Raw genomic sequence first — 14,990 nt, forward strand, 5'->3', positions numbered from 1 at the left:
CTGTGACATTGCTTTCAGAAGAGTGTCTCGTTAAACTCCCTTCCCCTTAGGTTCCCCGAGCTCCTATGTGGCCCCAGAGCTGTGCTGTGGACTGGGATGCGCGCAGTTCCTGCCCTGGGGTGTGGGCGGGGGGGCTCACTTCAGTGAGGCAGACCTGCAAGCAGATCACACCAATACGACCTGTTAGGTGCAAAATAGGTGGGCGGCGGTGGGGGGGCGCTGACGAGGGGGCACCAGCCATCGGGGTCAGCAGCAGCTTCTGGAGACCTGATGCTGGCACTGAGCTCTGAAGGTTAGCAGAGGCCCAGGCGGAGTGGTCAGGCAAGGAAAGCAGCGGCAGCGAAGGCTTGGGAGCCAGCCGTTGCACGAGGTGGGGGCGGAGATGGGGCCCGCACTAAGGCTGCGGGGACATGAATGCTGAGGGCCAGAAAGCTGAGGTTTGTCAGTGCAGAGGGCTGTGGCCAGAGTTGCATTTGACATTATGGAAAATGAATATCCAGGGAGAAAACAGGAAGGTGGATCCGTTTGGACACATAACTGTGCAGGGAAGGAGGGCACACATTAGGGCAGTGGCAGTAGGGCGGACAGAGGAAGCCCTTAGATCCCAGAACGTGGGAAGGATGGAAGCTTGGGTCAAAGGGAAGCATCCACTGGGCCCTACCGTACTGGTGGGCCAGTGGTCCAGGCAGGGGCAGGACCCAGAACAAAGCCAAGGAGGGACTGAAGCTCCAGGGGAAGGACCAGAGCGTGAGGGGTGGAAGTGCAGTGCTGGGTCCAGGACTCAGGAAGAGGGTGTGTGGGTGCTGACGGTGCCCTCTCCCTCTAGGAGGGGAAGGACCAGTGACCAGGGAGCAGCTCTGTGGCTGAGCCTTCAGGACATGTCAAGTTCTATCTCACACCCCAGGAAATGCCCAGGCTGAGGGTCTGAACCAGGAAGGGCAGGCCTGGTGGGGACTCTCCAAGGGCAAACCAGGAAAGGGCAGAAGAGAGTGGCCTCCCTGGGCCCTGGGCTAGGGGTGAGGGTCCAGGGATAGGATAAGCAGGGCAGAGGGAAGGCTGATCAGGGCTTTGGTCAACCCCTTCTTCTGACAGCCGTCCAGTAAAGCAGAACGGCTCAATCCCGGTTTCCACAGCCACCGTGCAATTTACTGTCCAAACCTGATGCTTCTGAGAGTGAAAGTCATAATTATTCCAGGACGACGGGAGTGAAGTAGGCCGATCCTGGGCACAGTGGGATGTAGGGTCACCCCAGCCATGTAGCACAAGGCTGGTCCTACAGGGACACTCTCCCTGTGACTGTCACCTCCCCTAATCTAGCCCTGGCCATTGAAGCTGGGTTCACACCCTGGAGCACCCTAGCCCTCCTCAGAGCCAGGCCTGTGGAAAGCAGGGTCTCTCCCATTCCAGGTCCATCTCCCCACACCCTGTGCTTTTCGGATGACTGACATGGGTACCACACTGTCTTCAGGGAAATACCAGCCTTCAGAGGAACGTGGTCCTTCCTGGGGCCCAGTGGGGGACAGCCTGGAGAACCCCTAGGAGCCTGCCACCCTAGAAGGGTGCAGAGTGGGGTTACCCACAACCCCCTGCACTGTCCATGCCCTCTACCTCGGCAAAACCGTGGGATCCCTAGTCTCCCCCCTCCCCTTTGCCCCCCAATTGAAATGGGCCGCCAGGAGGTGTCCCCACATTCCCCGGGTTTCTGGTTCTAGTTCACTCGTCCTCCCCAGCCCCTGCCTGAAACACTGCAACAGGCGCCCTCCAGGTCTCACAGCCTTCAAACTGTCTTCCTTGCCACAACACGTAAACCCAAGTCTGAACACAACACTCCAAGTAGACAAAACAAAAAGAACGAAAACAAAGACCCTCCGTGGGAGGCAAAACACATGAAAAAACAAAAACATCACTATAGAACTCCACTTCCCCACAAGATACAGTCTAACACTTCCTCTATGAACTGACTCCAACGTCGCTCTCAGCCTTGTCCCCAGCGCCGAGCTACTTACCAGCTCCTCTGTGTCCGTTCCCCCTTTGTCGGTGCCTCTGCCGGCTGGATTCCTGCGGCGTCTTTAAGGCCCTCCCAGACCTGACCACCTCTGCCCCAACCCCTGAGCTCCCCGGGGTGCCCTTAGCCCAGACCAGGTGTGAGGGCGCTTCTGTGTCTTCCGTCTCCCACAGGGGGAGGGTGGCCTACTGTAGACTCAATAAATAGCGGTTGAACCGGCTGATCCTTCCTACTCACTCCTGCTTCTCCAGAAGGGCGCCCTGAGGAATGGACAGGATGTTCTGAGTTCCCTGCTAACTCTGAAATCCCTTAACGCTGCAGCCTAGGGCTAGCCACTTAGCCATCACTGTTTGAATCCCACCAACAAAAAAAAGAAAAAAAAAATTTTTTTTAAATGCTGCTATACCAGAAGTCCTAAGACATGGCCCAGAGACCCCTGGGGGTCTCCAAGACCCTCTCAGGGGGCCTGCGAGGTCAGAACTGTTTTCATAGTAAAACTAAGAGATTATTTGCCTTTTTGTTCTCATTTCTTCACAAGTGTACAGTGGAGTTTTCCAGAACTATATGATAGGTGAATTTGCAACAGAATGAACGCAGAAACAAATGAGAACCCAGCTGCTTTCATCAAGCTAGACTTTAAAAACATAAAACAATGCCATTCTTTTCATGAAATTTGCTTGTTTCGGAAAATAGAATCATTTTTCTTTAAAAATATGTTAATGTATAATGGATTTTTATTTTTAATTTAGAACATTTTAAACTTCTCAATTTTAATCTACAATACACTAAATGTTGCCAGTTGTTATGGTCCGTGTAAATAACAACTGCTGGGGTCTTCAATTTTTAATCTGTAAAGGGGTCCTGAGACTCCTACAGCCTTCTCACACCCTCGGTCACCCCTCTCTTCTCTCTCAGCAGCCAGCTTCTTGAGCGTGATCTCTTCCCCTCCTACAGGCTCCCCAGTTCTGACTTGTGGCTTCCGGCCAATCTTCCCGAAACTGCTCTCACTGCAGCCACAGAGGACCCCCTAGCATTCCATTCCTCTTCCATATTTCCTTGGCCATTCGGCAGCATGACCCTGGTTCTCCTCCTCCCTCTCCAGCTGCCTGTTCTCTCCAATTCTTGCTTCACTCAGGCCACCAGGGCTGGGGTGCCTCAGGGCTGGGCCTGGGCCCGGTTCCCTTTTCTCTCCACTTCCAAGGCTTTCAAATACTGTCTCCACGGGTATGGCCCCACATCTCTAACTCCAGCCTTGTTTCTCTCCTGAATCGAAGACCCACATCCCCAGCTGCCCTCGAACATTCGTGCGGATGCCTCTGCCCCACCTGGTACCCCAGCTCACACACTCACACAGCGCCCCTCTACCCCTGCCCTTCCAACCCTACAACTGTACCAGCAGCCCTGGCCCTCTACCCCTCCCTCACTCTCCCCTCGGCCAGCCACGCCAACCCGGCCAGCCTTACGCCCTGAGCGCTCTCGGATCCATCCTCACGCGCATTCCCACCGCCACACCTCGGCTCAGGCCGCCTTCGTCCCTCCCCAGCCTGTGTCTGGCCTTCCGGCTCCAACCTGACACAGAAGCCAGGGTTCCTCTCAAGCAGTCTCTTCCCTGCTCAGAATCCACAGGAGGAAAGCCACTCCACGGCGCAGCACAGTTGAGCAGGCCCAGCCAGCGGGAGGTGGTCCTGTCCCCATGTCCAGTCCCGATTCCCACCCCCACGCCACTCCGTCCGCTCTGTCGCCTCTCGTCTGACCTCACTGCCCGCTCTGGCACAAGCTGTCCCCTCCTCAGGCTCAGGGCTCAGCCGCCTCCCTCCTTCCCTCAGAAAGCCTTCCCTGCCCGCCCCTCTCCGCGGAGTGCTCCCTCCTCCCGCCACAGCACACCGCATGCTGAACGGTCACTGTTCAAAGAAAGAAAAAAAGGAAAGTCACCGTTCGGAGTTTCTAGGCCGAGTTCCCTAAGGAGGGAGATTGCTTCACTGCTGTGTCCCCAGGGCCCAGGTCGGTGCCTGGCATACCGCAGTTTAGTCCATACTTCAATGAATGGCTTCAAGAGCGTGAGCGCACGTGCAGCTGGCAAGCAGCCCTTCCCCCCCCCAGTAGAGAGTAGGGCTCTGCTCTGAGCCCCCGAACTGGCTGTCCGGCCTTGCCCTGGCCCAGGAGGCGGCTGCCCCAGCCTCCCTGCTCCCCGCTGCCTCCTGCTGCTGCTATGTTGCCCTCACGAGCTCCCAGCACTTGGCGGAACTCCACACTTCCCCCATCAGTGGCCAAGACACGAGGCCACCAACACACCAAGGCACAACGGCTGCCCAGCTGGTCAGAGCTGACCCCGCTGGGGACATCCAGACCAATCCAGGGCACCAGCCACCACAAAAGCAGCAACAACACATACCACACAGCGTCCCAGTGTAAACTGACACTCAGAGGGCTCAGGAGTTTTCTGGAGGTCACTGGGCCAAGGAGGGAAGAGGCTGGGGTGGAGCCAGGCTCTTCTGCTGTGAAAACGCTGTCACGTGGGCCCTGCACCTATTCTGCGGGTCCAGGAGTAAGACGCTGAGCCCACTGAGGGGCCATTCTGAGATCCCGGGGGCTGGGCTTTGCACCCGGGGATGGGGGTGGGGGTTTGGGGGGGGTGCAGCAGCCAGGGGCAGGCAGAGAGTAAACAAGTAGTGGCCCAGAGGGCACCCTGGCACCTCATTCCATAGTGAGCAAGAGTCCTGGCAGGTCAGGTTCACGGAGAAGGCACAGCCCACACCACAGCCCCAGGAGGCAACAGTAAGCACCTGGATCTCAAAATCAGAAGGTCCTCCAGAAGGCCCCAGGCCTCTGCTGTCAGCATTGCTGAAGTCGTCACCACCCTCCTCTAACCCACATGCTCCTTTAGCAGGAGCCCAGGGGTCTCCTCTCGAGGTCAGCAAGAGGCGGTGGCTAGAGGAAGACCTGGCCTGACCTCCAAGCCCACCAGCCTCCTCAGGGCAGCTGAGAGGACACACAGAGTACCAGGTCCGCGGCAAGTACACTGCGCACGGGGCCGCCAAGTAGGGCCACACGGCAGAATTCTGCACACCTCGGAGCAGTTTTTGCCTGCACTAAGACATGAAAGGTGCCCATGGAAGTGGTGCAACCTGGCCCCTAGCCCTGCCTGCTCAGCTGCCCACGCCCCCGCAAGAGGGACGGAAGCGAAGAGGGAGCCCTTGCCCCTCTCATGCACCTTCCAGGGCTTCACCACGTCCCTTGCCCCAACAGCCCATCTGAAGAAAGAACCACATTCCAGCACAACAGATAGTAAGAGATCAGTTTATAGATAACAGTATGGGACAGACTGGGGAGGTACCAGGGCCCATAGTGATGAGCTCCCTGGGAACAGACCAAGAGACAGACAAGCAGACAGACAGACAGAAGAACAGGAAACAGCCAAATGGTTCAGAGGCCCAGGCCCAGCCTCAGCAGCTGAGCCCAGGCTCCAGATCCAGTTCTGTCCTGGGAACCTGGGGGGTGAGCAGGACCCACAGGTGCCTCAGTTCTTGTAAGGCTCCCTTCTCCTCACTCCCCCCACGTCCCTTCCCAGCAGGCTGGGACTTTTCACACGTGGTCTATTTCCAGGGCTGGGGAGTGGTCGGGCTGGGGATGGGGAGGCAGAGGCCTGGGTAGTATGGGGTTAGCAGCAGCACTGGGGGGAATCCATCAGGCATCAGCTGCCTGAGCTGGGGCACTGCTCAGCAGGGCCCCTATGTCCAGGGCAGGCCCCCCACCCTGCCCACCACACCAACATGGTGCAATAAATAGTTTCAAGTAGTAAGTCAGTGTCAGGCAGTCAGTGTCCCACTGGAGGCTGGTGGGACAAGCAGGGGCTTAGAGACAGAAGCTCCCAGCCACCCACAGAGTCCTTTCAGCAGTCTGCTGTGTGCACAGGAGCGGGGACCTGGCCCCATGTCTACGTGGACACTCCCTGCAGGGGCTCAGCCCCTCAGACCAGTGCCAAAGCCTGCTCGGTGGGGCAGAAGCAGGGCAGCATGGTGCCCACAGCGTCCACGATGGCTGCCAGGTGCTCGTCCTGTGCCTGGGGCCCACAGAGCTGCATGAAGTCCGCCAGGCGCAACAAGTACTCTAGGTTGTGGCCAGAGAAGCCGCGGCAAGCCAGGATCTGTGTTGCAATGGCCTCCTCGGGTGCAGGGCCCAGGTAACCAGGATTCTGGGGGGTGGCCACATAAGCCAATGCCTTGAGTGGCTGGTCAGGGGTATCTTGGGGGTAGAAGGTGACTTCCTTGGTATCATAGCCGCCAAGTACTGCTTCCCGCACGTTCAGGTACTTCAGGGCCTCGCTCACCTGCTCACCTCGAACCTGGTATGCCACACCCCACGTGCAGCCCTAGAAGGAAACATGGACACCGGGGTCACCCAAAACAGCTAGGCCCAACCCAGGTCTGTGCTCCATAAGGAAAGTGGGCAGGGGACTACCCTGAGTCATCTAGTAGCAATACATTAAGCTCATTCTCCCTTTCTTAACAAGGTTTGACAGGTGGTCTGGCTCCAAGGCCAAGAGGATTCCTACTCAGAGAGTGGTTTGAGAACCAGGGGCATCATCCGTACAATTAAGAGGAATGGGGGTTTCAGGCCACCCTCTAATCTTATTAAATCAAAATCTGCGTTTTAAGAAGATCCTCAGGTGATTCTAGGGAGAAGCACTGAGCTAGACCACCTTCCCTGCTGCCTGAAAGGCATCTAATCTAGCCTACAGCCAAGGACCCAGGAGCTCTGTCTGCAACCCTCCCTGCCAGGCCCTGGGGGGTCTCTCTCTTGACTCAGGCACTTACCTCACGATCTTCAAGGAGGGTCACGACACGGCCAGGCTGAGGAGGGAAGAAGAATTTTGGAAAAGGCAAGTTAGAAATCAGCTGTCACCAGTGTCAGAGGAAACGTTTATTAACCCTGCTAGTCCAGGCCTCAGTGAGTCCCACTCATCCAGGGGGGAAGTGGAGAGTGATGCATGGCTGCAGGAGAAATAGATACATGGCAGTGGCCCAAATTGATAATCAGAAATATTCATCAACATGGTGATCCACAGGATCACAGATTCTAGCCATCACAGGGATCCACCGTGTACAGAAATTTAAGCCACACCCCCCAGGCACAGGTTTATACACTTCCCCCACCAGCACGGAGTGACCCTCTGCCCAGAGAGCCCCCGACATTCCAGGGCACTGGTGCCCACTACCCTGCCCCCACCCCCTTCATTCCCCTGGGCATGGTCAGATGCTCACCATCTTGTCGCTGCCCCGATGGAAGGTGTCTCCCTGCCAGAAGCGGCGGCTGTAGCCGCGCACGAAGCCCACAAGGCTGTCGCTGTAGGCGAAGTCGGGCCTCCACACCAGGGAGCCGTACCCGAAAATCCACAGCGCTTGGGGGTCGCCGTCATCCCGGGGATGCTGCGCGGGTGGCGAGGGGGGTGGCGAGGGGGCTGGTGAGAGGGGCGGCGAGGCGGGCGGGGTGTTCTGGGCTGTGGACTCCTGCTTCATGGTGCCGGGCTCAGGGACGGGCCCGGCGGCCTCCGAGGCTGGTCTCCGGCGCGGGCACGGAAGGACCGACGGACGCGTACACCTGGCCTGGCACCCCTCGGTCGCTCCAGCTGCGCGGCCCCGTCGGAGGCGCCTTTTAAACCCTCCGGCCGGGAGGGCCCCCGCCCACCGCACCAGCTGCCGCGGTGATTGGGGCGGGGCAAATTCCCTTTTGACCAATCACCTTCGTGTTTTGCTTCCCGGTTAACCGCGCCGCCCTCTGAGTGGGTAACTGAGAGGCCAGCCCCAGGCCCAGCGCGCCCGGTGATTGGCTCGGCTTCACCTCCATAGCAAACCTGGCAGGAGTGATGCAACCGCGGGGGAGGTTTCCCCAGCTCCCGCATGCAGCAAGGGCACCTCGGATTGCGTCAGGCGGCGGGCAGTGGACAGTGGGCACGGACGCGGGCACCGATCGTCCCTCCCGCAGCCCCTCCATGGCCTACGCCCTTTAGGAACCACGACCGGCGTGTCCCAGGCGGGTGTCTCCCCAGCAGCCCTGTCGGTGCACCTGTTCGGGTCACTGCCACCCCAGACAGCACCGACTCGTTAACAGGGCCAGTGCAGGGCACATCCCGAAGGAGCTCTCTGGGCGGCGTAAATGCCAGTCTCTGGGGCTCCGCCTGGGAGCACATACTCTAGAGAAGCCGTTGGAGGCACCCTCTGCATTCTGCACAGCTGACTCACGCGGTTGGCCAGCGTGAGCAAATGGAGAAACTGAGTCACGGGGCTGGCTAGGGTTTCTGCAGAAGCTGCCAGGCTGAGTCAGGCCGGGCGCCGGGAGCTTGCGGGCCTCACGTGAGGGCTACTCCCAGGGCCAGGTAGGCTTGGGGTGGAGCCTTTCAGCGCGCTTGCAACCGCCGCTGTCACTTTGGCAGTGGTGTCCAAACCTGCAGAGAGAAGCCAAAAAGTCAGGCCACTTCTGCCCTGAGGCGATGGGTTTAGTTCTGACCGGACCTGAAACTAGCAACAATGGTTGCGTTCATCCTCAGGCGCAGAAATTTCGGGAGCTTCCGGGAGCTTCTGGGAGCGGCAGGCAAGGTGGCCAAATTGAGGCTCGGAGACAGCTATGATCAGCTACCGGCTTTCTCTCTTGGCTGCTGGCCTCCTGACCCACGCAAGGTCGGCCAGCCATCTGGGGTTGACCCCCTAAGCAGGAACAAAAGGCTGCCCCCTAGGGATGTCTCTGGCTGGAAAGGGGGAACAGAGGTAGGAGAAGGCCTGCCTCTGGAACTGCAGAACTGGCTGGAGGAAACAGCTAATGAGGTCCGGGGTGAGCCCTCTGGCAGGCCAAATGGGCAATATTGCTTCTCATTGGATTCTAACTAGATATTTAAACTAAAAATTATCTGCACATTTAAAGTCATCATTCCAAAAGTGTGTAAGATATATTCTCCAGTAGGAATGTTGCACCACAGTGTGTATACTATGAAGCTAGTTCTTTTAAAACAAAGTATGTGGGGCGCCTGGATGGCTCAGTCGTTAAGCATCTGCCTTCAGCTCAGGTCATGATCCCAGGGTCCTGGGATCGAGCCCCACATCGGGCTCCCTACTCTCCCTCTCCCACTCCCCCTGCTTGTATTCCCTCTCTCGCTGTCTCTCTGTCAAATAAATAAATAAAATCTTTTAAAAAAAATAAAATAAAACAAAGTAAGTTAGGGGCGCCTGGGTGTCTCGGTGGGTTGAGCCAGGTCATGATCTCAGGGTTGTGAGATCTAGCCCAGGGCCAGGCTCTGTGCTCAGCAGGAAGTCAGCTTGAGATTCTTCTCTCTGCCCCTCCCCACCACACTCTCTCTCTAAAATAAATAAATAAATCTTTTTTTTTTTTGTAAGATTTTATTTATTTGAGAGAGAGACAGAGAGCATGAGCAGGGGGAAGGGCAGAGGGAGAGGGAGTAGACTCCCCGATGAGCAGAGAGCCTGACACGGGGCTTGATCCCAAGACCCTGAGATCATGACCTGAGCCTAAGGCAGAGGCTTAACAGACTGAGCCACCCAGGTGCCCCAAATAAATAAATCTTTAAAATATATATATATAGGGGCTCCTGGGTGGCTCAGTCGTTAAGTGTCTGTCTTCGGCTCAGGTCATGGGTTCTGGGATCGAGCCCCGCATCAGGCTCCTTGCTCAGCGGGAAGCCTGCTTCTCCCTCTCCCACTCCCCCTGCTTGTGTTCCTGCTCTCGCTATCTCTCTCTCTCTCTGTCAAATAAATAAATAAAATCTAAAAAAAAAAGAAATTCTAAAATATATATATATATATATGCACACACATATATACATGTTACACATTAATATTTGTAAAAGAAATAATCTGTAAGAATATACCTAAACTGTTAGCAAAGCCTGTCACCAGAGAAGACCTTTCCTTTTCTCTTTGGTTTTTTTTTTTTTAAGATTTATTTATTTATTTATTTGTCAGAGAGAGAGAGAGAGAGCCAGAGAGCACAAGTAGGCAGAGGGGCAGGCAGAGGGAGAAGCAGACTCCCCGCTGAGCAAGGAGCCCGATGCAGGACTCCATCCCAGGACCCTGGGATCATGACCTAAGCCTAAGGCAGATGCTTAACCAACTGAGCCACCCAGGCGTCCCCAGAGAAGAACTTTCAATATTAAATGTAAGCGTTTATGGAAAAGTTTGTTTTTGTTGCTGTTTTTACAAGGAGCATGAATTACTTTTCCAATAGGAAAAAAATAGAGGCAAATGGTTGTTTCTGGTCAATTCTTTCCCTCCATTCTCATGTTCACTCTCCCCTCTCCTCTACTCTCTATCCTGTCCCCTTTAGTCCATTTGAGCATCTCCTGTGCTACTAGCATTTTTTTAAGTTTTTTTAAAGATTTTTTATTTATTCATTTGAGACACAGAGATACAGAGAGAGAGAGAGCATGAGCAGGGGGAGAGGCAGAGGGAGAGGGAGAAGCAGGCTCCTCGCCAAGCCAGGAGACCGACGTGGGACTCCATCTCAGGACCCTGGGATCATGACCCGAGCTGAAGGCAGATGCTTAACGACTGAGCCCCCCAGTCACCCCTGTGCTACTAGCTTTTTTTTTTTAAGAGTTTATTTATTTATTTGACAGTGAGAGAAGGAACACAAGCAGGGGGAGTGGGAGAGGGAGAAGCAGGCTTCCCGCCGAGCAGGGAGCCCGATGCGGGGCTCGATCCCAGGAGCCCGATGCGGGGCTCAATCCCAGGACCCTGGGATCATGACCCCAGCCGAATGCAGCCGCTTAACAACTGAGCCCCCCAGCCGTCCCTGTGCTACTAGCTTCTTAAGGAGAATATACCCCCCTCCATCTACCACCTTTGGGTAGCTGGGTAGGAGGCAGGAAACTGGTACCAACACATTCCTGGAAGTATCTGAATTGGCACAAACAATGCTTTGAAAAAGCAGCTTAGTGATATAAATCAAAAGTCATAAAATATCCCTGGCCTTTGACCCAATATTTCCACTCCAGGAAATTATTCAAAATATGGGAAAAGTCATATGCCTAAAGATTTTTCAATGCATTGTTATTTATTATAGCAAAACAAAGAAGAAAAACTATTTAAATATCCAAAAATAGCTTAATGTGTAAATAAATTTTGTGATCAATCCACATGGTGGAGAAATACACACAAAGAGAATAACTTAAATATGCAGCAATAGATGATTAGTTATATAAATTTGATATGGATATAAAATTAAAGCTGTGGAGTCATTAGAAACAATTATGTATGCTTATATTTGCTGATACAAAAACCTATCTCTGATGTAGAATTCAGTGAAAAAGCAAGTTATAAAATAACCTAATATAACTATTTTAAACTTAAAAAGTCTACATGTGTTTATTTGCATAGAAAAAAATCCACAAGAACACAAAAAGCTTCAGTGATTACCTCTGAGTAGTAGGACTACATGAGATTTGCACTTTCTTTTTTTTAAGATTTTATTTGTCAGAGAGAGAGAGAGAGCATAAGCAGGGGGGGAGAGGCAGGCAGAGGGAGAAGCAGACTCCCCGCTGAGCAAGGAGCCCTACATGAGGGGCTGTTGGGTGGCTCAGCTGGTTAAGCCACTGCCTTTGGCTCAGGTCATGATCCCGGAGTCCTGGGGTTGAGTCCCACGTCAGGCTCCCGCTCCGCAGGGAGCCTGCTTCTCCCTCTGACCCTCTCCCCTCTCATGCTGTTTCTCACTCTCTCTCTCCCTCTCAAATAAATAAATAAAAATAAATAAAATCTTAAAAAAAAAAAGAGGAGCCCAACACAGGACTCGATTCTAGGACCCAGGGATCATGACCTCAGCCGAGGGCAGATGCTCAACACACTAAGCCACCCAGGTGTCCCTGCACTTTCTTTTTTATTTGCCAATTCAGATTGTCAAAAATCCAGTCTAGGATTTTTGAAGAAACATAAACCACTTCTATTTAGAAAAGAAAAAGTCACAATAAAAATCCATTATAAAAACAATGTAGTAAAAATGCCCAGGGCCGCATAATCAGGCAAAAATGCAAACTATGAACTATCACATGCACTATTATTAAAACTATTAAAACAACAATAACAAGATACATGAGGAAAAAGATGGGGGGAGCATCATATACCAATGACGGATGTGTTGAGGTATTAGGACTACGGGTGATTCTTCTCTCTCTTTTTCAAGGCTTATGAAATGTAATTTTTGTAATAAAAAGTTACTTTTAAAGGGTAGTTCATGGTTTTCTGGTGGCTAAGGGGCATATCAGAATTACATGGGGAATATTTTCAAGACGCCCATTGGCCAACTTCCTTGCACCAGAATAAAGCCCCAGTGGTGAGGTCCTCAGTAACTCCAGGTAAGTTAGGCACTTCCTTCTCTGTGCTCCCACAGCCCCTTACCTCACTTCTGTTTATCTGTCCCCTCCGCCTCATGCTTCTAACAGAAACAATCATTTGTTGAGCACTTACCGTGAACCAGGCCGTTTGCTAAATGCTTTACATTCATTCTGATTACAAACTTCTCCCCTACTTTGTGAGGTAAATATCATTTCACAGATGAGCAAACGGAAGCACAGGAAAGGTAGGTAAGCCACTCATGGGGATGCCCAGCCAGTCACGGAGCGTAGGTCTGAAGGCAGATAGGCCAACCCTGGATCCTCCTTGCTCGTAAGCTCTTGATAATCCTGCTTCCTGAGAGCAGATGTCATCTTTGAAGTCCCTGGGGGACCCACACAGTGCTGGCTCATGGAAGGTTCTCCACAAGAGTAGGTGGAAGAGGGGCGCCTGGGTGGCTCAGTCATTAAGTGTCTGCCTTCGGCTCAGGTCATGATCCCAGGGTCCTGGGATCGAGCCCCGCATCAGGCTCCCTGCTCAGCGGGAAGCCTGCTTCTCCCTCTCCCACTCCCCCTGCTTGTGTTCCTTCTCGCTCTGTGTCTCTCTCTGTCAAATAAATAAATAAAATCTTAAAAAAAAAAAAAAAGGAGTCGGTAGAAGGAGTGGAGCTTTTACTTTGAAAAGGCCAGGGCACCCTGAGGTTCAGACAAGGAGGAATCCTGAAAGACACAGGTTCAACCCTGACCCTCTCAAAATAGGAACCCCCACAAAAGTTGGCCCAGGGGTCTTGGCCACCTTCCTGGGAATATATCTCGCCTGTTCCCATTCCTCGTTTATCCTTGCCAACAACATCTGTCTCCTTCCCTTCCAGTGGGACACTCCCAGGCAGTAAACCATCCCACTCAGCGGATTCCTCTCTAACTTCTGCAGCAGCCGTCCCATCTTTCCTCTGAAAATCCCCTCAGGAAGGGGGTGCACATGTCATCCCCATGGAAGTAGCACCTCATGAGAGAGGATTCCCTCCACCTGGAAGAGTGGCACATGATTTGCACATGAGGCGCATGTGATGGCTTCCTTTTCTGGACCTTTCCCAAATTAATCTTTCCTTATTGTTCCCCTTCAGGCAATCACTTCTCATTTCCTTATGATCTGTTCCTTCCCACTTCTCATTCCAGTCACTGCACTCAACGCCCGGTGTTAGTGGGCACAATTATCTGAACCAAGGGAACGGTGTGTTTTAGGAGCTCGGGGACCATGCTAATGTATTATGCTAAGTGATGAGGTTGCTTTATAAAGCTGCTGATTCCCAAAGGATGAAAAAAACCTTCCCAGACATGGGTTCTAAGCCCAGCTTGCCCAGATTTGAGCCCACCTCCACCATTTACCATCAGATACACTGTCTCTGGTTCTCAGTTTTCTCAACTGTGAAATGGGGAATAATAGTATCCACCTCGTGGGTTCTGATGAGGATTGAAAGAAATAACACCTTAGTCAGCACCTGGCATGAGGGAGCACTTAATATAGTTGGCTCATTATTTTTACTATAGACTTCTTCAGCTTCCATTTTATCCAGGATAGAGCCACATAGCCTATGATTTATTTTTCTTTTTAGAGAGAGAACGAGCAAGGAGCAGCCCCCTGATGAGCAGGGAGCCGATGCAGGACTCCATCCCTGGGATCATGACCTGAGCTGAAGGCAGATGTTTAACCAACTGAGCCACCCAGGCACCCTAGCCTATGATTTATAATAAGAAATATATAGGGGCACCGGGGTGGCTCAGTCAGTTGGGGGTCCGACTCTTGGTTTTGGCTCAGGTCGTTGGGGGGCGGGTCATGGGATCAAGCCGGAGTTGGGCTCTCCACTCACTGGGAGTCGGCTTGTCTCCCTCTCTCTCTGCCCCACCCACTGCTCATACTCTCTCCCTCTATCGCTCTCTAAAATAAATAGATAAATCTTAAAAAAAGAAAGAAAGAAAGAAATACACATTTGGTTTGATCCTGTTCCTGACACAGAGCTCTTAAAACCCTTGGAATTTTCTAAGTGATAAGAGTGATAAAGGTGTCTTTTGTTATTCATAACAAGCCCATATCAACCACACCTGAATTTAGTTATTGTGAGGGATTTTTTTGGGAAGTCCCTAAGGATGGGGGAGGTGGGGGGGTGGCTGGTTGCCAGGGAAACCAACCATGTGATTAGAGTTGAGAATTGGACCTCTCAGCTCCAACTTCCAACTTCTGGGTAGGGGAGAAGGGCTAGAGATTGAGTTCAATCACCAGTGGCCAGTGATTTAATCAGTCGCACCTATGTAATGAAACCTCCATAAAAACCCAAAAGGACAGGAGTTCGAGAAGCTTCTGGGTTGTTAAATACAGGGAGGTGCTAGGAGGGTGGTACACCCAAAGAGGAGAGGAAAGCTCCAGGTCCCTTCCCACGTACCTTGCCCATGCATCTCTTCCATCTGGGTGTTCCTGAGTTATATCCTTTTAATAAACCAATAATCTAGTAATCTGAGTTCTGTGATCCACTCTAGCAAATTAATCAAACCTAAGGAGTGGGTTGTGGGAAGCTTGGCTCTGCAACCGCTTAGAAGCACAAGTAACCTAGACTTGTGCCTGGCATCTGAGGTGGGAGGCATTCTTGTGGGACTGAGCCC

The 14,990-nt window shown here is 53.0% G+C and overlaps 1 protein-coding gene and 1 long non-coding RNA gene across 3 annotated transcripts in view; both read right to left on the bottom strand.

Annotated features, from left to right (window-relative positions):
- Positions 1-4,228, bottom strand: part of LOC144382898 (uncharacterized) — a 124,838-nt gene extending 120,610 nt beyond the window's left edge. The window contains exon 1 of one of the 2 annotated variants that reach the window (XR_013450492.1): positions 3,938-4,228. This is a non-coding gene — a long non-coding RNA (uncharacterized LOC144382898). Of the gene's footprint in view, positions 1-2,006; positions 3,471-3,937 lie in introns of those variants that run through there. The other variant, XR_013450493.1, reaches the window with a different exon arrangement.
- A 1,060-nt stretch (positions 4,229-5,288) lies between these two features.
- On the bottom strand, positions 5,289-7,633 carry CHAC1 (ChaC glutathione specific gamma-glutamylcyclotransferase 1). The gene is made up of 3 exons (XM_036084235.2): positions 7,267-7,633; positions 6,820-6,855; positions 5,289-6,374 (listed from the first exon to the last, which is right to left on the bottom strand). The coding sequence occupies exons 1-3, from the start codon at positions 7,519-7,521 to the stop codon at positions 5,973-5,975; spliced, it is 693 nt and encodes a 230-aa protein (XP_035940128.1). The 5' UTR covers positions 7,522-7,633; the 3' UTR covers positions 5,289-5,972.
- Between the last annotated feature and the right edge of the window lie 7,357 nt (positions 7,634-14,990).

This window comes from Halichoerus grypus, chromosome 8 (genome assembly GCF_964656455.1).
Source record: "Halichoerus grypus chromosome 8, mHalGry1.hap1.1, whole genome shotgun sequence".
Taxonomy (NCBI): domain Eukaryota; kingdom Metazoa; phylum Chordata; class Mammalia; order Carnivora; family Phocidae; genus Halichoerus; species Halichoerus grypus.